This window comes from Barbatula barbatula (assembly GCF_947034865.1).
Source record: "Barbatula barbatula genome assembly, chromosome: 17".
In the NCBI taxonomy this organism is placed as follows: Eukaryota; Metazoa; Chordata; class Actinopteri; order Cypriniformes; family Nemacheilidae; genus Barbatula; species Barbatula barbatula.
The window spans coordinates 14,088,437-14,111,042 of NC_136780.1; the positions used below are offsets into that span (position 1 = coordinate 14,088,437).

Genomic DNA, 22,606 nt, shown 5'->3' on the forward strand with positions numbered 1-22,606 from the left:
CTGCGATTTAGTCTGTTGCTAAGAACCCTCAAAAGAAATCCTCATTTCATGTTAGACAACTTTCAGTTCTGAAATGCATATAAAGCCCTAACAGCTTTTGTAAAGTAATTTTCTTCCTGCTTTTCATTCACACATCACTTTATTTACAGAAAGGCCTGTTTGTTGTTGTCGTTCCTCTCGCCTGTTCTATCAGTCTCACGTAATTCTCATAAAAACATCCAGTAAAGTTCAGTATTGTTAGACAGCGGATGGCTTTATGACAGATGATAACAGGTGATGACCACTTAAAATGTCCTTGTGCTGGCAGCGCTGTCTCTCAAACCATCACTCACAGATCTTTAATAATGCAAAAGTAGCATAAATCTAAACCCTAGAGGCTTTGAGATTTTCTACGGTGTTATGTGTCGGAGATGAATACAATCCGAGAAGCAATTGTAGAAAAAATATTAAACGCAGGCCAAACGGTGCACAAACCTCACTGTCACTGACTGGTGAGGTCCAGCCTACTGTGAAATGGGCTATGAAGCACTCTGACATAATGGGCAGTTCATCTCATTTGGACACAAACCCTGACCTGTGGGAAATGTCAGTGGTCCAGCTGCACCATTTCACACCGTGAAATGACACACAGCAAGTGAAGCGGTGTGAAAAATGCCTCGGCTCAGACTAACCTCTCACCGATGAAATCCAAGAACAAAGACACGGAGTGAAGTTTGTTTTTTGCCGTTGAGACTTGAAGAGCATTTCGTTTTCTTTGATCAGTTTTAGCAGTTCCCTTTACAAGTTGAACCCAAGTTTGCAGAGAGAAACTATAATTTGTCTATCGTTTTTGATTAAACCCAATTAGTTATTTCGACTTAACGAATCATTACATTATTTATATTCATATAATACAATACAATTACTAATTCTAGTAGATATAACATTTAATGACCAATTAATGCAATTTTTCAAAAATAATAAGAATGAATGTAACATAGTGCCTCTACTTTTCTCTCTTATTGCCCTTTCTTTTCATATGATGCATCCCAAAATTAATAGTTATGGTTGAACAAGATAAACAGACCATAAATCTATTTCCAACGGTTCTGGTTTATGGAATAAACATGTGTTGCCTATGAAGCAAAGTGGTTTAATAGATGTTTAACACCATTAAGATTTCTCATCGCTTACTGCACTTATGAGACATCATGACCCACTGGAACCAGAGGAGGAGAGCAGGACAGAGAACAGAGGTAAATGATAACCAGCAGAAACTGGACCTGGTGTGTGTGCGTGTGAGGAAGGCAGTTCAGGGATGCCATATACAAAGTTTGGGTCACAGATCTACGTGGAGATAAAGTGCCCTCTGGGTGCAGACCTCTGACTGCCCTCCGTACTGTCACCAGTTGATTGGTTAAGCCATGTGGCAGCCAATGAGGCGTTACCCCTCAGCTCCATCGACCGAGCTTTATGTGTTTGTGTGACAGCTGCTTCCACGAGTGACAGTGAGTCTCGCAGCAGAATTATCTGATCTGCGTCTTTTAACACACCGCGTGCTCACACACAACTCCGGGCTGAAGTCTGTCCCTACAGCCTCCTTGAAGATGGAACGGAAAAACAGGTGGGACGAGGGGAACGAGTTAAAAATGCTGTTGATAGCGGTTGTGTTCATTTGCGCGAGGAGAAACAGGACAGCGTTTATAGGAGAGATGAGAACAAGAGAAGCTGCTGGGAAATTTGGGGCCGAACGTTCTAGTTTCACAACCACACAGATTGTTCACGCAAAAATGAAGATTATTTCGTCATTTATTCACTTTCATGTCATTTCAAACCTGTGCGACTTTCGTTCTTCTGGAAAACACAAAAGAAGATCATTTGTAGAAGTTGTACCAACAACATTCCTTTAAAGCCTGCTACAAATTGTCATAATTTAAGAATGAAATGCACATAATATTGAAATGTTTCTTAACATCAAGAGCTGTCGGTCTATCTGTCTGCCTGTCTCAGACCGTGAAGAGATTCTGCTCAGCAGGGACATGACACAACATCTGTGTGCTTGAGAAAAAAGAAAACGTGCATATATTTTGTAGGACATTGTGGCCCAGTTTCACAGAGAAGGCTTAGCTTAAGCCAGGACTATGCCCCAGTTGAATTAGGATATTTAAGTAACATTACCAGTGTGCATCTTGAGACAAAGCAATGGCACTGGCATATTTAAAGGTACGTCAGCGCACGTTATTTTCAGTCAAGATAACTCAAACTTTTATTTGAGTCTGGGACTAGTCTGAAGCCTGGTCTTTGAAACCACAAATATGTCTAGGAGCGAAAGCAAGTGGATAGATCCCTATTGGTGCATCGCATGTACAGTATGTGTAGGCTGCGCTAAACCGAAGCATTCAGCTAAGCAGACAATAGTGCTGTATTGTAGAATACAAATATAAAATGATGTAACATACCAGACCAGTTTTTATTTCTAAATTTAAGCTGAGCTCTAATCAACTATAATGTATACAGAGAAACATGACAGCTCCAAAAGATGCTGGGTAATTTTAAAGCCACAATACGTACATTTGGACCGCTAGATGGCGCACTTTCGAAACAACAACAAAAGGCAGCCTAAAGGACGTTATGTAGGAGAGTGGAATTATGGGACATGTTGGAGATCAACCATCGTGTTCACGGACGAGGTAATGAATTAATTTTATTTGATGTCATTGTAATGAATAAGCTTGCAAGAAATGTGGACTGTAATGCTACGTCAGCCCGCGAATGATAATGGACTTTGTCATTGATTTGGTAGCGTAATGCTACAGAGTTTAACGTGTTTAAAACAGTCATTGTTTAAAACTACGTTTACGTTTTTGGGGTTTCCTTTACTCGCCAAAGACAAAGAGTATTCCTGATCCATAATAACAGAACAACAGATGCTGCATCCCAGATGCTGTATAGCCACTTCCGCATTTGCGTGTTGCCGTAGGGGAATTTTAGCCAACTTGTTTCAATCACACAACAATAGAAAAAAAAATATATGTTTGAGAAATCTTTATTTAAAAACTCTTCCGTCACACACACACACCTCTCTTTTCGTCACACATGTCTTCATATTTACGTTGCTTATGCAGAAAGTAATTACACAACAAATACTCCCCCCACACATTTGGTTCCTTGCTTGTCAAGAAAACTGAAATGATGTGTGGTGATCAGCAAAATGCACCAGAAAACCATTTTTCAGAATGTCACATACATTTTAGAAATTGCGTCAGTAAAACACAGTTGGACACTCTCAGTCTCCGATTGTTTTGAAAATGTGTCAATGAGTAAATCAGGCTCCTGATCTCTGATCAAGGTTGTTATATATTTGATGTATTATAGTCTTCTATATCGACATCCTCAACTGGTGGGTGCTGTAGTGTTATAGAATACAGAACCAACAAAGATGAAATCACAAAAATACGAAGTAACTACAGGTACCATCCATCCAGCGGTTGAAACTAGAAATATAGTTCCTAGGAAGTTTTATTCATGCCAGTCCTTTAAAGTATCATAATTTACTGATCAAGAATCGAAGACCAAAAACATCCACTACGCAAAGCCAACATATACTGTAATATAAACTTTAAGTGTTTGTGTAATCTTAATTATTATTTGTTATTCAGGTAGCTTTAGATAAAACAGTACAGATCACTTTTTTACCGCATTTGACAACTTGACAAGCTTAAAGAAATAACTGTCATAATGTTATTAATGTGCACTTGGATTGCGTTTTGAACTCATTAGCTACTTTATAGAAACATTTGCTTGGATGTTTGAGGCCTAAAGATGCTGTGAAGTTTGGGCTGATAAATGAGCAATAAATGTTGAATCTCTAATAGGTCTAAACCATCACTTTACATTATTGCTTCATAAACGGAGATAAGTGAGACGTTTACGAATGGAGACAATCTACTCATGTTGCCCCTTTATGCACCTTCATTTGAAGTATAAATCATATTCATATTCTTTGAATATCAGGAGAAAATCTCAAAATCAACAATTGTGTACAGAATACGAAAATATTTTCATAATCCCACTGAAATCATAAAATATGACTTCAACAGGAATGATAATGGAAGACATGGTTTTTAGGTTTGAAAGTAATGTATGCACATTCAATGTTTAGAAAGTTCATTTATTGACAAGTGACAGAAATGAAATATTTTCTACTAAACTGTAAGTGCGCCACTAAAACCGACCAGTTTTTGGACAAACTGGTGCTTCAGTGTTGAAGTCAGGGACTAGTATATGTTTAATTCTCTTTCTATACCTGGAAATAAAACGATACAATCGATCACGAGAGGTAGGAAAAACAACTGTGTTCCCGGACTTACTGTACAGTTTGTTCAGCATCACGAGTTCAGCTAGTGATGCTGGGTAAAAGAGCAAAGTTGTCTGATGTCCAAATGCTAAAACCTAAAATGTCACGTCGATTTCAAGATCCAGGCTTTGGCCACCAGGAAGTCCATGACTCAATCCAAACACCAATGAGTTCACCCATCATTATTGTCATCTGACAAATCTCCGGTTGGTGCTCTTGAATCCTATCACTGTAATACAGAGTCTGGTGTTGTCTCCATTTCCCGGAGTCTTTGAACCTCCATTTATGCATAAAAAGACAGTCTTGTCCGGTAAATTGGTATAGTTAACAGTCTTCTCCACATCTCCAGCCAGGCAGACTCTCTCTCTCTCTGTCTCTCTCTGTCCATGTCAGTTTGGAACAAGGCCTCCTGTATCCGTTGGGAAAAGGAGAGAGCTGCCAGATGGATAGATGTGCTAAGAAAGGTTGCCGAAGGAAGCTGGAGAGAAAGAAAAGAGACGGGAGAATTAAAGAGAGCATAAATTATTCATGTCAATGCAGGAAATACATTTACAGAAGAGATGCGCATCAGAAACAAGGTTTTGTTAGACCTTCATTCACTGACCCTGGAATTACCTTGTCATCTATTTAAGATCTCTCTACACACCCTGTTTCTCTCTCTCATGCTCGTCCTATGAAGGAGAACGAAGGGGTTTTTGGGAACACTCAACAGACTGAAATCGATACTGTGTTCAAACCTAGTAGGCTGCCTGTCTACACTGTAAAAAAGCTATAAAATAACAGCCTCATGCAAAGCATTCTGGGAACCAAAATTAGAAAAAAAACTGAATAAGGTTTATGTGGTTCCCAGAATGCTTTGCATAAGGCTGTTATTTTATCGGTTTGTTTCTGTAAAGATAAAGACTTGTTATGTTATGTATATTGTTGTGTTTAATATTCATTCATGAATTGCCAATAAATTAGATCAATATAAATCTACAGTAAGTTACTGGCAACTAGCTGCATAACTACAGCTAAAACGTTTACAGTGAAGACAGCATTTTAAGGCACCTTATACACTGGACAATTTTGATAATGAAAGCTGATTGGAGGTTTGTAATTTTTTATTCTGTATTTTTGTTTTCCTGTGAACAAATTCTAAAATCAAGATGCATTTGCTAAACTCCTTGCTTTTAGCAAAAAATTCACCTTATTTCGACTTCACATCTCAGGTTATTGTGAATATTGGGATGCAGCTTTGGTGAGTATATACACGATCAGCAGATGAGTCAAACAATTCAATATAGATCTATACAGAACAATTCTTTAGGATTTGCACACAAGCTTCCACGCCATTAACGGAAATTTCAAGCATGATACTGTTATACAAACAGGGGGCGCTGTTACCAATCTTTGGAAAGAGCACAGCACTCACAGATCCAAAAATACTCTGTTGATTACCGTTCTGAATCCTTTCTGTGCAAAGTCATTTTCTCAGCTTTCCGTTTGTATTTTTGAAGAAACAACGAACAAATTAAGATTTTTTTTTAAAGCAAAGGTTTAGATTTTTCACCTGATATTGTGCGTTCGTATATTCACCGGAAAAATATTTTGATGGTCATTAACTGCTGGCATTTAAAAATATTTTCATCTAATTAAATAAACGAGTCGAATCGAGCGTTTATTTCACATGTGGATTTTAATTGGCGTCCCAAACAGAGTTGCCGTCTATCTAGCATTTCAAAAAGGCCTTTGCTCTATGAAGTTGCAACAGCTGCTCATGTAGGAACGGTGGGAGAAGACAGAAAGGCATCTAATGAGGATGTGGAATGGAGTAAATGTCTAGTTAGAATTGTGACTCATGTCTAGTTCTTAAAATGCCTGGAAATTCATCAAATTCAGACGCACAGCGATCCGCCCGTTCTTTCTTGAAGTACTGTGCAGACAGATCACCCAGATGCTGTTTCAGAATGTAAGTGAAGTTGTCTTGAGACTGCAATTAACATAAGTCGTAAACACATCACGGTGGGCCGTAAATCCCATCCGCTGTCAACGGAGAGTGTTATTGGAGAAAAAAGCAGGAAGAATCTTCTTATCAAGGGCACAGGCAAAATGAGATGATATCTGAATATATTATAAGTCGCTAGCCTGCGTTTTTTGTTTTACAATCAGTTAGTGGGGATTCTAGAAAAGGTCTGATTGCAAGTTGGGGACGTGTTCCTTTCAGGCCGAGCAATCATTGATAGACTGTGAGAAAGGACCTTTCAAAATGAAAGCCAAAAAAAATGGAATACGAAGAAACGAACAATGCAAGTCAATGAACAATAGACAATCACAGATGAACCCTTTGAGAAGGAACAGGTGGCATCGTCTGTGATTCTGTGACGTCGTGTCCAGCCTGGTGAAAAGGTTATCTAATAGCATTTACTGTTATACAAAAGATCATTTTCTGCAAGGGATTGTGGGATTGATGGTGGAGTAAACATTCTGTGAACAGCTGTCTGACTGAAGATGGAAAACATCTGAGCTATGGGGTCTCTGACATTGTTGAGCTCTTCTGTAATTTAACACACAATTTTACTTCAGAAATCTCTTCTGTCAATTCACGCTCGCTGACTGTCTTTGTTAGTTGTTTCAAACCTGTATACATTTCTTTGGTCTGATGAACAAAGATATTTGGAAAAATGTTTGCAACTGAGATTTATGGGACATCATTGACTATCATAGTAGAAAGAATTCATATGGCAGTCAAATGTGCCCTAGAACTGTTTGCTTTCCTAAATTCCTCAAAATATCTCATTTTGTGACCAAATAATGTTTCCTACGGTAGTCAATCATGTCCCAGAAATGTCAGTTGCAAACATTCATCCAAATACTTTCCTTTGTGTTCAACCAAACAAAGACATTTATAGAGGTTTGGAACAACTTGAGGGTGAGTAAATGATGACAGATTCTTTCCCCCTTTAATGTATGTGGATATATACGTGTGATAACCAAAAAATGGATTTCATAAAGGCTATTATAGTCTACTAAAACTAAACTATTAAAAAGTTCTGTTTATTGGTATCAAATAAACAGTGGATGAACAGTTTATCAAAATAAATGAAAACAAGAAAGGAATAAACTGAAATACGAGTTGAAGCGTTAATATTATTAACAAAAAATGAACAAAAAGGGAAAATCGATAAATCTTATACAGCAACATAAAAATCTAGAATTAATAAAGTACACACGAAAGCACATAAAATTGCTAAAAATTTAACCAAACTTAACAAAAACTATAAACTATAAATAATATAAAAATAATAGCTAATTTTAAAACTTAATAAAACTACATTAAAACTGAAACAACGCAGATGTTAAATCTTTTCCATTTCTGTCTGGCTATTTCTAACAGTGTATTTTTACCTTTGAATGAACTGTGTAAATAAATCTGATAAAAAGTGGATTGAGAAGGTTGTTGTAGCAGATGTCTGGTAGGGCCTCGGGATGCTCAAGATGATGGAAACGGGCTTATGGAGGAGACAAGCTAAAGATGTCAGTAAATGACTCAGTTTGTGTAGGATCGTTTTCATCCATTGAGGCTTGGGCTTCTCATCTGACCTGATATCAAACTGAGTGTTGTCATCTCTTTTGTTGATCAATTATTAAACATTTGATTGTCTGGCGTGCCTTCAAATGAATAGAAATGTATCCATCTATTAATTCCTTACAGGACTACAGTCTACATACAAGTTGTAAAATAACATATGCGGGGAGTCCAGACGAACGAGCAGAAGCTTAAACGAAACATCGGGCCCTTCAGACAAAACAACAGCTTAAAAAAACACACGTCTCTCCATGTAACTCATTTTACACTGGAACAAAAGACTTGAGTTTCTTCTGCTTGTGTGAAATGTTTAAGGGCTATTACAGTTGGGCTATTGAGTGGTAATTTGTAGAAGAGGTAATAAGGTTTGGGGCTCAATAGAAATGGCAATTATAGTGTTGGGAGAATCTGCCATGCTCACGGTTAAATTGCTTTTCAGTGTGAATTCAGCGGAGTCAGAGAGGAGTGTTCGGGGAGGGACGAAGAGGGCAGAATTACTTTGCCGTACTTCATACCAAAAGAACAAAGCAATTTAGAAGAGTACAGAGGCAACATTTCAGTTGATGAATATGAGATTGCGATCTGACCCAAAGGTCAATTTACCCCTCCGAATCACTCTTGTGAAAGATATGAGCTTTAACAGAGACACATGAGAAGTCATGAGCTGTTTCTGCTGATGGTTAATAAAAAATGCTAAATTACATTCTAACCAAGAAGATCGCACAACATCTATTTGAGACGAAACCTTCCGGGACTATTCATTGCACACTTTATACAGCTCATAAAACTAACAAGGACAGTTAAAGACAAGAAGGGGATGGATTTCAACCTATTACCATGGCACATGCGCAACAAAACATGGACATACAGTATTTGTTAGCAAAATACATGTGTTAAATATAATATATACTGTAGTTGGAAAATTTACATATAAATTACAAATATTTTATTATTGTATTCATGTTGCATTTGTATTTTTGGAGTATAAACTAAAGCTCCACTTTGTTTTTATTTATTTTATTACTTATACGATCCATATTCTCTGATACACTGTGTTTTGCCTTTTTGCCAAATTATTTTGTCAAATACTGTAAATACCTTTAAAGTTTAGTGTTTTGTCCATTTTAATGGTTTAATAGAACCTAAAGGAGCATTAAAAGCTTGGAAGAAAAAAAAATTTCTTTTTACAAATGCCTCCCCTGAATATCCCTTTTGGCAACTACTGTGTAATTTTGTACTATATTGTATTCATTCATATTTAAAACAAATGGCTGATTTACTATTTGTAATGTAATGAACCTATAGCAGTTAACCATATTTTAAATTCAAAGGGAACAAAATGATTTACTTTAACCACGCATATTTCCGACCAATTAAAAGCTCGTGAGAATTAAAATGCCCCTCCCACTAGATGGCAAATTCTGACGTAACTAACACCAAAGATAATGTATTAACAAGATGTGCTACTGTCATTACAATGAATGGACAGGAATGAAACGCTCAATATGGCCGCTCTTGCAAAGAAAGTCCCGCCAACTAGCAAATAGATCCACTCGTCAGTGGATAAAGACTGACGGTTCTCTGGGGCGGAGCTTATGTGAGGCGCTAACAAAATCCTCCAATAAATGCTGAAAACCTCTGAAATAATGATGCATTCTATACGGTGCAAGTTTTGTAGGCATAAATGATAATACGAATATTCTACCATAAGGTGCACAGTGGCAGTTCCAATGAACCATCTGGGCTATCAGGTGCTGTGTCTTTAAAAAAACAATGATATCTACTGTCAGATTCACTCTCATAAAAATAAATAAATCAAAATGAATATTCTTTAATTATTTCCTCGCCTTCATGTCATTCCAAACCTGTGTGACGCTTTTCTTTTTTAGAACACAAAAGAAGATGTTTTGAACCAAACAAGACATTGACTTCTATTGTATGAACACAAGACAATTTTTTAAATATCTTCTTATGTGTTTTACAGATGAAACCAGTAATATAAAGGTTTTGAACAGAATTTCGGGTATATTAGGATTCCTTTACAAACCCTGCCGGCACATCAACATTTACATTTATCCAAAGCGACTTACATAGCATTATCCTATACATTTTACATAGGTATCTGCAATCCCCTGGGATCAAATCCACAACCTTGCGTTGTTAACACAATGCTCTTACCACTGAGCTACAGGACAGCTACATCTAAGAATAAACTCCAGATAAACTGTCCTAACAGCCAAAGAGTCCAGATTGAGCCAGAAGAAACTCATTCTGACAGGTGATGCCGACAATCAGAAACAACCTAACCAGCAGTGACGTCACTTTAACTGGACGAATTCTCTCCTTAAACAACCTTCACCTGTCTGAGTCCCTCGCCTCTCTGAACCTCAGGTGTGGATTTTTCAACTGGGTGGCTCAATTAGTTTCCCTTATCATAGCGTGAAGACCCGGGCCTAGTGAACTGTTAAATTGAATTTGCCCTCTAAGCTATTGGTATAGAAGTCCCTGAGACACATTTTAAATGGTCCCTAATTCCCTTTCCTTGTTAATGTACGGTTACACTGGGGTTTGACACTTGCTGAGTTGGGATTTCTGCGGCACACGTCTGCTCTAGGGACTTGGATACTTTGTGTCCTATGAAAGTTTGAAGTTCGCCGTTAAGCTTTCAACAAAAGCAGGTTTGGTATCCAAAAAGACATCAAAACAATTGAATAAAATCAAACGAAGATAATGAAGCTTAGTGAAGGAGACCCGGCGTGTGGACCTCTCACCTCTGCTGAGCAGCTGTAGGTTGCGCACTTCCTCTCTGACCTGCAGCTGTAGGACCTGTTGTAGCACTTCCTGTCTCAGGGTCTCCTGCACGATCCCCATCCTCTCCAACTTCTCTCCATTTAGCCTCAACAGGGCACGACCTGGAAGATCAAGGGGGAGAGTGAATTAGTTTAAAGGTCCGATGTTGATTTTTTTTGGAGGATCTAATGCAATATAATATACATAACTATGTCCTTACATAATGAAGCGTTATGTTTTTATCTACATACACCGCGGGTCCCCTTACATGGAATTCTCCATGTTGTTTCTACAGGAGCCTTAAATGGACAAATATCTACAGAGAGCGTTAAGTACATACTAGATCTCCATCGGTGAAGAAGTGAAAATGTGATGATATGTTTGTCCTGTAAAGTGCTTCGAAAGAGAGGGGTGGAGCGAGCTGTCGGTCGCAATTTGCAACCTCACCACTAGACGCTGCTACATTTCATACACTGGATCTTTAAATGACAATTAAAAGGAAGGTTTTGAAACAGCGAGAGGGAATGAAAGATGGATCTGGAGGAAATGTGATCAATAGTCTGGAATCAGTTTAGGTTCGTTTAAATCTTCCCACAGGCAATCCAATGACTGACACATGCCAGCGGAGAGCTTGACAACAGAACAGGACTACAAAAAAGCTTTCAATACATGACACGAGTATCCACACATATTTAATAAGACTTTACCCTTGTGATGTGACATTTTCACCAGGTCTCCAGGCCGTTCCAAATGTAGACGGCCACATTTTACAGCACACTAAGGGGACGGCTTTTAATTTAAAATGGAAAGAGTTTTGTCCATTTATTCAGGATGGGATTTTTATTGTAGGCTATTATTATTGTCTCAGTGTAAACTACAAAAATGTCATGCACCTTACATTTCTGTAGAAAGTGACAACGCCAACTACTGGCTTGACATGCATAATACAGCATGAACCATTTTTATTCGTTTTCCCGGATTCATATGAGCACGAATGACAACGTTGCTTTGTGTGTGCAAAATGATGCACTTTTCCATTTTTAGTACGTCTTTAAAACATGGGCAAACTGAATCAAGTATTATTATTATAATAATAATATAACATTTTATTCTGTAAGTAGCATCTAGAGCTACTTACAGATGGTTTCATCAGACGCACATGACCCGATGTTAACTTCCGGTCTGTGTTTGGTAATATATATATATATATATTGTTTTAATATTTAGTTATGGTAATATTAATTTATAGGTTATTAATATTCAACTGTACATTAATTGCTGCTCGACAGTTATTGACTCTTTGAGGAGGTCTACCGGAGGCTAAGTTCGAGCTGCATAACGTTTGATTATGTTTTTTTCCAATAAACCGTCTATAAGGTTTCATTTTGTTGGGAAGCTACATGTTCGTCTCGGTCTCATCACCATCAAAGCCTTGTCCTTCAAGAAACATCACCGCTTGTCCTGTGTGCGCTGCTCTGGTTTGATAGATATGATTGCCTTTTTACACACCTGCCCAAACTGTTCCCTTGAGAAATTCCTTTATGGGGCGTTTAATTGCATTTTTTTCATAAGTCAAATTAGATAAGCACAACATTTTATACGCACTAGCCATGTGTTAAAGTTTGTGGCTTTATAGTGCGTGAAGTGCCCATTAACACCAAAGAGTGCAGTGTTTAAATCTACTCATGGGAAAAAACACGGCCGCTGAAACAAAAGGCAGACCACTGCAAAATAATTTTAAGTAAAATGGTCTTTTTGTTTTATTCTGCAGGCTAGTGACAACATTTCTCCCAAATTTGAACAGAAAATTATGTTTTTATTTATGTTTATTTGTTTATATTCTTGTTTCAGCAACATAACACCAAAATATTTGTTCAAAAATGAATATATGAATGAATAACCCAGATTTTTTCATGACTCATGTGGGGATGCTCAGCTCGATCGGCCACAGATCAATATCAACCGATAATCACATTTTATCAGGGGCGATTCAATATAAGTGGGGCTCAGCCTCCAATATATAGCCACTCTCTACTGTAAACATTACTAAAATAAAGAAAGAAAGAATATACAGAATAAAGAAAAGTTATTGTTATTAAAATTTATATCACATGAATCGATATCAATTTATAATTCAAAGTGACATCGACAGCCACAAATCCATATAATAAATGTATTTAGTAGAAGGAATAACTTGATATGATGTTTCCCTGCGATTCATTCTGATCGGCACAAGCGCTGTCACTCCTGTGCATGACTGTGCGTTCATCGGTCACATAAACAATATGTCATAAATCAACACTTCTGTTTACTGGGAACTCAGAGCAATGAATAACACGGTGGCACCAGTCTGAACTAACTCTATCTGCACGTCGTCTTTCCGGGGCTCTCAAACTAACGCCAACTCTACAACTAGAGGTGCAGAAAATTAAAACAGCACTTCATCATAAATTACACATTTCTGTGCACTAAAATATCATCATGATTGTTAGGGTGTTCCGTCGGTGAAGGTGTAAAATCAATGACGATGGAGAAGAATTCACAATCCAGGGTGTTTCTTTTGGTACAAGCAAAATAAATATATTACCAGTCTATAAGAGGTTCACTTGTGTATTCTGGCTATGCCAATATTCAGGCCCAAAAATACAAGGAAAATCCCCCCTTTAAAATGGCTACCAGGAGCTCTTTTATAGGAGTAGGCTCCTTCCATTTCTGGAACATACCATGTAGCAGTAATTGATCATTTTAAAGTAGGATCACATTACCCAAATACTTTAATCAAATGTTATTAATATGCAACCTATGCATCACACTATTAATTACAACAGGATGTCTAAACATTGCAAAGAGAAATGTCTGAAAAATGATAGTTTCCCTGATTTACCCCTGTGATGTCACTGACAATGAAAGTGCCCTTCCTACTGGGCAATTAGAAGCTTTCAAAATGGCAGCCTTCGCTGCACATGGGTTTGCCAGTAGAGAGGTAACCCACAATGTGAGTACAATAGTATTTTATATGTGTATATGCATGTTGGTTTGTTACAGGGAAAATAAACTTAACATTTGTAAAAGAGTTTGGTGTGGTTTCTGTAAATGTTAAATCATATAACACAACAAACATTAAGGCTTGAGAAAAGTCCTTTTAGCCATAAGTCACAGGCTATCTGTGACAATGATTGTTCTGGAGTAGGCTATGCCGTCATTGGTGTGAAGTGCTTTCATTTTGCTGGAGGTAAACAACTAGATAACAGTGTGACTAAAACGCCCACCTACAAGCCCACCTCGAAAGGGCCCAGCGATACCGCTGCATTTTATGAATTGATCGGTACTCACTTAACTTGGCCGACCTCACAAGCGATTTTATGACATCAACAGGTAAAGACATACATGATGTGTGGGGACGAAATTAATTTGTGCCAGATATGTCATCGCCGGTGTGGAATAACCATTCAAGAAACAATAGCTCTCCAAGAATTATATCAAAACATCTACAGCCACGCCAACAGGTCTACTTCACAGTAATGCAACCAAGGTTGAGGTTAACAACTGACATTTGGTATCCATGGCTGTCCCAGGCACGGGACGGTTACATGAATATGTACTACTACAGTGTTTCATTGGTCAATTAACGCAAATAGAATATCAATGCGCGTCAATGATCGTGTACATTTAGCTAAATTGCATTTGTGTGAGGGAAAACGATCTCTATCTCTCTTTAAGAATACAAGTACAAGTGCAACAAACAAAGTATTTGAAAACATAACACAAATCAAAGGTATATTACATAAAGTTTTGCTCGTTAAGAACTTCATGTAAACTTGCTATGATTGTGATGGAAGCTTTTAAGCCATCTGAACGTGTGTCCGGGCGTAACGGAGACTGCTAAGGTGCTGCCAAATCAGTCTCCAATCATCAGGTACGTGTCATGCTTTTCTTGCGATCTTTCCTCCTGTGCGTTCACTTTTCGCAGGAGTGCGGTCAACCCCAACGCATTGCCGTGGTAACAAACAACAATGCATGTTTGTAATAGCGAGTAAAAATATCTGGAATAACTGGAATAGGCTACGGAGAATAAAATGCACGTTTTTAGTTCAGCGGTTTTAGTTCACGCACAAAATATTGAATGTGGTTTGCTGTGCTCAGCTGGAAAAATCTATTTTATAAAAATGTTTTTGCTTTAAGGCAGATGTCACTGTGAATATGTATGTGCCTGTGAACAACAAAAGGCAAAACAGTAAGTAAAGAAAATAGTAGTTGCAGGTTTGATACCGAAACTAGCCATTCCCAACACATTACAGTAAATCACAGCAATTGGCAAGACACCACTTTGTTAACATCTGTCTGTTTAATTTATATCAGTGGATCTTAATCCTCCTAACTCCTGGAACTAATTTCAACAAAACTTGAATGAAGGTGAGCGGTTCAGTTACAGCCATCTGAACAATTTCAAGCCAAATCCATATTCTTCTTTGATGCAATCTGTCCTCCCGTACACTCCATAGGGTGCATCTCTCTTCACACTAAAAAGCATCAATCACTATAACATATCCCTTTAAGCCTGATGTATAGGCTGTTAAATCACTTGGCGGTACATTTAACTACCAAGGGCTTGTGGGGGATTATCAGCCAGTGATGCCCCACTGACCCACAGTTCTGCAATCGAGGGGCCTTCAGCTGTCCCGGGGGCTTTAGGGGGCAGTCGTGGGCAAACACTGACTCAGTAGCCCAGTCACAGAAAATAACCACCATGTCAGTGGGGTGTACATTTTCTTCCTAGTCACTAACAATAGGCTGTGAAAAGCAAATACAATAGCACAGATCCTCATCTTTGATCATCAAAATGACATTGCTTCATTTAGAGTATGCAGTCCCCGCTTCACTCAATAACTTTAATAGTTCAAAACATTCAAATACATCACACCCAAAACAAAATTAATATTTAGATTTTCACCACAGGGGGACTTTAAAGTATGCATTTTATCGAAATGTGTGTTCCCTGGTTATAAAACCCATAACTTTCGTGCTGTTAACACAAATGCTCGACCAACTGAGCTACAGGAACAGACGGAAGCGCATATTTGGAAAATATCTTCGGAAATGCATTTTTCATGTTGAAATGTTGCCTCAGGAGTGAACACTGCCTGTTTTATGAGCCTCTCTATTATATTACATGCAGGCCCATGATTTTTTGGTTTTGGATTCAGCCCTCGAGAAACACCCTGTGCTCGATTCACCTAATGCTTTTGTGAAGCGGCAGACGGCTCAGGTGAACAGCAGAAATGGATTCCCTGCAGACGGGTTTAATGCGCTCCCAAATAACACCCCAAAGATAGTGATAGAGGTGCTGTCAAAAACAAGATAAAGTGGAAAAATGAGGAAAAAGAAAGTGGCTGCGAAACGGTTGGACTTTAACAAATGCACTTCATCCCTTCAATATGTCTTCAATTTATAGCTAAAAGAAAATAAAAGGGTAAAAAATGAAGAGAAGCAGGCTGAATGATAAAAACTGGTTGGATAAAGTAACATTTTTTTCTTTCGAAGAGAAATATAATAATGAAAACAAACATCCATCTGAGATTGATGTTAGATTTAGCACACAGACTGCCTAAAAGCTAACAGCCGTGAAGTAAAAGCCACCAACGTCCAATTGTGACTTCAAGTGGCCCTTAAGACGCTATTTAAAAATGTGAAGTTCATGTTAGCGGCTCACCTGGATGCGGTTCAAGTCATTTCACACTTGCAGCTATAAAACAGCTGACTCAAAAGAGCCATAACAGTGTCAGAGCGGAAACGGCCTGTGCCTGAAGCAAAATGACGATCATGTCTGACACGGCGAGTGACTCAGTGTCATCTATTTCCAGTGTGTAGCGCTGCTTCAAGCGCTGGCGTCAATGACCCGGAGAGAATCACTCACGCAAACACACACTTACAGATACACGCGCCATCTAGACAGAGGCCTGATAAATGAAACCATAAATAATAGCAAAGATAATAGAATAAGGCCTTTGGGACCATAATAACATTCAGAGCACATCGCAAACTGAGAGAGAGAGAGAGAGAGAGAGAGAGAGAGAGATGACATAACATGCTTATTGAGACATTGAGACACGCTCTGTGTGGTTATAAAATCAAGTAAAATCCTAAAAAACAAACTGAACCGAATATTGGTTACCCATATGTCACATGACTTATTCAATAGTAATACTGCATCCCATGCGTTATAAATTATTGTCATTTTATAACAAAATATTTTAATTAATTAATAATAATGAATAATTATATAAATACATTTTATATTAATATTGGATTTAACAAATTCATTAATATATTATCATTTATATTAAATACAGTAATAGTCCTATTAATAGAATGAAACAGACACAATCACAAAAATGCATTTAAATTTGGTGTATGAAATGGCTTTATCTTCTGTAAAGCAATTCATAAACACGTTTAAAACTTTATATAACGTTTATTTTCATTTTTGTTCAAATTCAGCACTTATACGTTCCCAGCAACAAAGGCATGAAATGCAATGTAACAGAAACTCCACTCAGGTGACCCCTGAAAGGCGAGACCACATGGAAATGGTCGGGATGTGACAAATGGCAAAGCATTAAGGTGTATAATTGACCATTAGGGAGAGAATATAGAGCACACAGTTCTGGGAGTCAGATGTGAGAGCTAGATTATTGTATGTGGCCTGCCAAACTATTCCTCCGAGAGACCAAAGGCACGCTCACAATAAAAAATGATAAATATAACAATAAAAATATTTTTTTTTAATCTAAGTGAAAAGCAGAGTCCACAACTATGACACCAGGGACGTAGGAACTGATGAATGATAAAACATTGACAGCCAATCAAAATCCATTGGAATTTAAAGGGCCTGTGCATTGAAAATGTAAAACTGCTATGGCGAACGTAGAATATGTATATGACTCTTTGAAAATGTATATGGCTCTTACTTCTAACACAAAAGAAGATATTTTGAGAAATGACCGTCCATTCAATGGAAGTCGATGGCGTCCAATGTTGTTCAGTTACCAAGAAAAGAAAGAAAGAAAGTCATACAGGTTTGAAATGATGTGTTATGTCATCAAAAGTGCACCTGTGATGACAATGTGTGCTGTGCTTCAGCACAGAGTTGTGTTGTATCTGTGATGTCACAAAGGTGTTATATCGTGAAAAGAGCTGTATTACACCTGTGATGAGCTTCAAACAGAACTCTGTTTTATATACGAAAGCTTTGATTGATTGAATAGATTTAGTTGATCTTTAACCGACACTTGGAGTATATGTGACCCTGGACCACAAAACCAGTCTTAAGAGCTTCACCTGAAAGCTGAAAAAAATACGCTTTCCATTGATTTATGGTTTGTTGGGATAGGAAAATATATTGAGCCGAGATACAACTATTTGGAATCTGAGGGAGCCAAGAATCGAAATATTGAGAAAAAAAATCAAAAGAAAGTTGTCCATCAGAGGCGCTGTAGCAGGCCGTAATAAAAAGAAATGGGTTTGTTTTAATGTCTTTACTGGATTACTTGGATTAATCTGAAAGCTGAAATTCTTAGTTTACCAAATTTGAGAAATTCCCAAAGAGCGGCAGCTAGTGTAGTTTATAAGTGTGTTTCTGGCCATTTTTGTTCGCGATTTAGATTTTCATCACTCATAAAAGTGATGTTTTGATATATTTTCGGTAGCAAATTCCCTTAATTCCCCCCAATCCAATTGAACATGATCTTTACTTAATAACCTAATGACTTTTGGCATTAAAGCAAAATTGATCATTTGACCCATACAATGTTTTGTTGGCTATTGCAACAAATATACCGGTTTGTACCTGTGATGGCGTGGTGAGAGAAGGCCTCCACGTAGGTCAGGTAATTGTGGGGACAGTGTTTCTTCAGCCACTTACACACGTCCTGCTGGGTCCACAGCACCACTGGTTTGCATAAACTGGAGAGCGTCGGGCTGGTGTGATACACAGCGAAGGCTTCACCGGGCTGGATCTATAAGCAGAGAAACATCACCATTATAGCTAATCTTCATGGTCATAATTTCAACTACAATGAGGTATATTGTACATACAGACATATGTTTATCAAGTCAATTTATTCTAATCCTACTTGGTTGTGAGAATAAGGATTAAAGTAATAAAATCCGACACACAACATCACACAGAGTTAGAATCAGTGCTTGAGTGAATGTCATTGTTCGCTTCTTTCTTGTCTGTGTTCCATTCATACACAAAACTGTTTTCATTTCACGTTCTCGTCTTATTTTATCAGCATGAAAAAGTTCTATCAAAGACTGTAGACTGTAGATATTGACAAGGTGCCTCGGTTTTATTACTATAAATAAGGAAAGGTGCAACGCTCGGTACTCTAGTGAAAGAAGTCTTGCCAAGGTACATGTTCATCCAAAATTATGGTAAATCTTTATTAATCTAGCAAGGTTGTCCATCCTCAAATTAAAATAAACAGTACTAAAAATCAGCAGATGGATTATTAAACTGGATGGATACATATAATAAGATTTGTCTTTATACCTTACGGGTGAAAGTGATCGTTAAAACACGCTTCTGTGTAAACAATGCGCTTTTAATTATACACACACATCATTCTGACTGCCACAATGACTTTGCAGAGTCATAAAAGTGTGATGATGATCTTTAGAGAACACCGCAGACAGTAACTGCAATAAAAACCTTTACTACAGAAAAGGAAGCTATGCTTATGTAAAACCATAATGTTTTATCTTACAGTGTGACTCCTTCTACAGCTCGTTGTTTACTTTACCTCATTACAACTGTATCCTGAATCCTACTATGTTGTAATTACTTGTGTGTCTTTCTTCTGGGGCTGTTAAAGGTTACAAGTTTATTTAAAAAACGTAGTTAATGTCTAATTTATTCCAAAAATCAATCGGGATGAAACATTTGGTCTTCGTATGGTGACATTTAATAATCGTGAAAGCCTAAAAAGTATTACAGATGAAATGCACCAGCGATGGCATGGAATAAGAAGAGGACCACTGAGACATTTATATTATTGGTATATTTATAATAAAGGGATAGTTCACCCAAAAATACAATTCTGTCATCATTAACTTTCACTCGAGTTGATATGTATACATTTCTTCGTTTGGTTTAACAAAAAGAAAGATATTTGGAAGAACGCTTAACAGTTCCTGGCCACAATTGACTACCATAAAAAAGTACAATAGTTGTCAAAAGTGCCCCAGAATGGTTTGCTGTCATACATTCTTCAAAATATCTTAATTTGTGTTCAACAGAAAGATATGTATATGTATAAAGCATTTTTTCCTACTATGGGGTCAATGGTGGCCAAGACCTGTTTGGTTCCAAGCATTCTTCCGAATATCGGAACAAAGAAATGTATACAGATTGAACTTCAAGGTGAATAAATGATGACAGAATTTTCATTTAGGGATGAACTGTTCCTTTAATGCTACATACAGCATACGTGCACTATTTTTTTTTAAAAAGATCACTTAACAAATATTTTTCTCACGATCTTACATTTTTGTGAAAGTGTCAATGTTTCAAATTACTTTTGTAGACACAAATGTAATTGTTGCAACATATTCAATTATTTTATTCGAAAAAAAAATATTTACATTTTATTAAATACTCTTACTAATTAAAAAACAAAAAGCAGCCAATAAGATTTCAGTATAGATAGAAATTCCTCAAATGCAATATCAACTTTGAAAATACTAAAATGCAACACAGAAAAACTGAATTTTAAACTCAGGACGCTACATATATGTCCATCGGTTGTAAATAGCCTTATTTGAAGGTGCCGCCTTACTACTCCGGTCAGATTTAGTTTTAGGATTGGTTACACAAAAGTGTCCTGTGGTCATATTTCAGTGGTCATCGATTCCAGTATTCTCTTGGGCAATCTATAGGGCAGAGGAGTGACATTTTGCTTTGTGTCATAACCCACTCCTCCGCATCTGTAAAGACTTCCCTGCTTTTGATGGGTTGTTACGTACTGTTTTAAGAAAAAATGGCCCATTAAAATAAAATAAGTACAAAACGTTTTTGTAAACAAAGAGACTTCGGCCAATCAGAGGGCAGAAGACAGCTGCTGTTAGCAGGTACAAAATGAGGTGTCCATTGTTAAGAGGCGCAGGTCAAATGCTCACAGCGTCTGATGGACATTAATCAGCGCCTGTAGACACAAACCATTCTCATTTGGGAAACAGACACACATTTAGTCTGATAACAGACATACACAGAGAGCGAGAGAGACAACTATTTTGCATGACGCAAAGATAGTTTTACGCACATTTTGTATTATATTGCTGTAAAATGTGAGTTCCCAACAATATGATTTCCCATGAAAACGGACACAGCTCTCAAATGCATTTGTCTCACAAGGTTAAACACAGCATTAACTGAGCAGACAGAATATAAGCTGAATAAGATAAAGAGAAATATCCGTGGCTCGTGTTCTGTTAAGTAATATTCATATTCCGTCTGGGAAATAGGAATGAGACAAAGAAAAAGAAGCAGAGAGCAAACAGGATATGGTGTTAGAAGCTTGTCATCCCTTTTGTCACCATCATCCTCTTCTCTCTCTCCACCAACACTTGCTCTTTCTTTGCCAGCTATCCATCACTCTCTATCTTTACCAAACCAGCCTCTGGGCAATAAACATCCACCCTTGAACCAGCGAGACCTGATTCTGTCTGGCCTGAAACATACAGTCATTAATAATACACAGAGGATGGCGTCTATGGGGAAGGGGGCGGCCTGATCTGGTCTGGACAGCCATTTTGAATACATCAGGGTGATTAGATGAACAGCTGTTTCTTTCTATGCTAAAGGGAGGATGCTAAGGTTATCTTTTAAGGTCTTGAAGGTTGAGCATTTGTTAAGAATACTAATACATACTGTTTACTGTACAATATGCGCTGGGGAGTAACAAAATACATGTTACTTAGTTACGTATTTAAAATAGAAAATGCGAGTAACTGATTTCATTACAGATACTTTAAAATAGGTGGAAATCAAATGAATGTTACATCCAAAAAGTATCATAGATTACCAAAGTGATTACTTTGAATTTGAATGTCATTTATTTCATTTAAACATTAATATAAACTGTACAAATTCATTTAAACAGCAATCTGTGATTCTCTGAAAATCTGAAAAAGCATCATAAACTACAGTTATGCCCATAAGTTTCCTACCCCTTCCCGAAAAGGCAAAAATGTAATAATTGTAACAAAATAAAACTTACCCGGTACTCCACAAGACAAACCATCTGAATTGATTCTGATTGCCAAAATGTACATACCCGTGTAAATAGTGATATAAAAAGAATAATAATTCATGTAAATATGGAAAGAAAGAAAATGATTTTTGTGTCTTTTAAAATGTTTATTTCACCAGTTTGATCAGTTGTAGAAACATCACATATTACTTAATGAAAGAAAAAAGTGAAATGTGATGCATTCTGGGATACAGAATTGCATGCATGTGCCCTGTTATTTACAGGTCATGTTGTGTAAGCATAACATTTGTCTGCCAAGTGTATGAGCAGTATGGCGATATTTTGAATACAGTCAAATACATTTAATATAATCCAAACTAAACCTATAAAAATTAAGTTTTGCAAACTGTAAAGACCACAATACAATAGAATGAAACACGAAGATTTTTTTACAAAGCTCGTCGCTCTGAAAAGCAAGGTGTGCTCTGATTGGCCAGTTTACCAGTTAATAGTGATTGGTCGAATACTGCAAGCGTGTGATGGAACTGTAATGCCTCTTACCGTATTTGGAACATCAGGTTCCAAAGAAATTGTACAGATAGGTACACCCACCTTACTTGCGTTTACATTTGGGCGGTCTTAGTCAAATCATACAACAAA

The 22,606-nt window shown here is 37.4% G+C and overlaps 1 protein-coding gene across 1 annotated transcript in view; it reads right to left on the reverse strand.

The window, feature by feature from the left end:
• Positions 1 to 3,016: 3,016 nt before the first annotated feature.
• The window catches only part of samd10b (sterile alpha motif domain containing 10b), a 50,598-nt gene continuing 31,008 nt past the window's right edge, over positions 3,017 to 22,606 (reverse strand). Inside the window, exons 3-5 of the mRNA XM_079477359.1 lie at positions 18,541 to 18,709; positions 10,676 to 10,816; positions 3,017 to 4,814 (exon numbers count right to left, since the gene is read on the reverse strand). Of these exons, the coding sequence (XP_079333485.1) occupies positions 4,792 to 4,814; positions 10,676 to 10,816; positions 18,541 to 18,709 (333 nt within the window). The 3' untranslated portion in view covers positions 3,017 to 4,791. The remainder of the gene's footprint in view (positions 4,815 to 10,675; positions 10,817 to 18,540; positions 18,710 to 22,606) is intronic.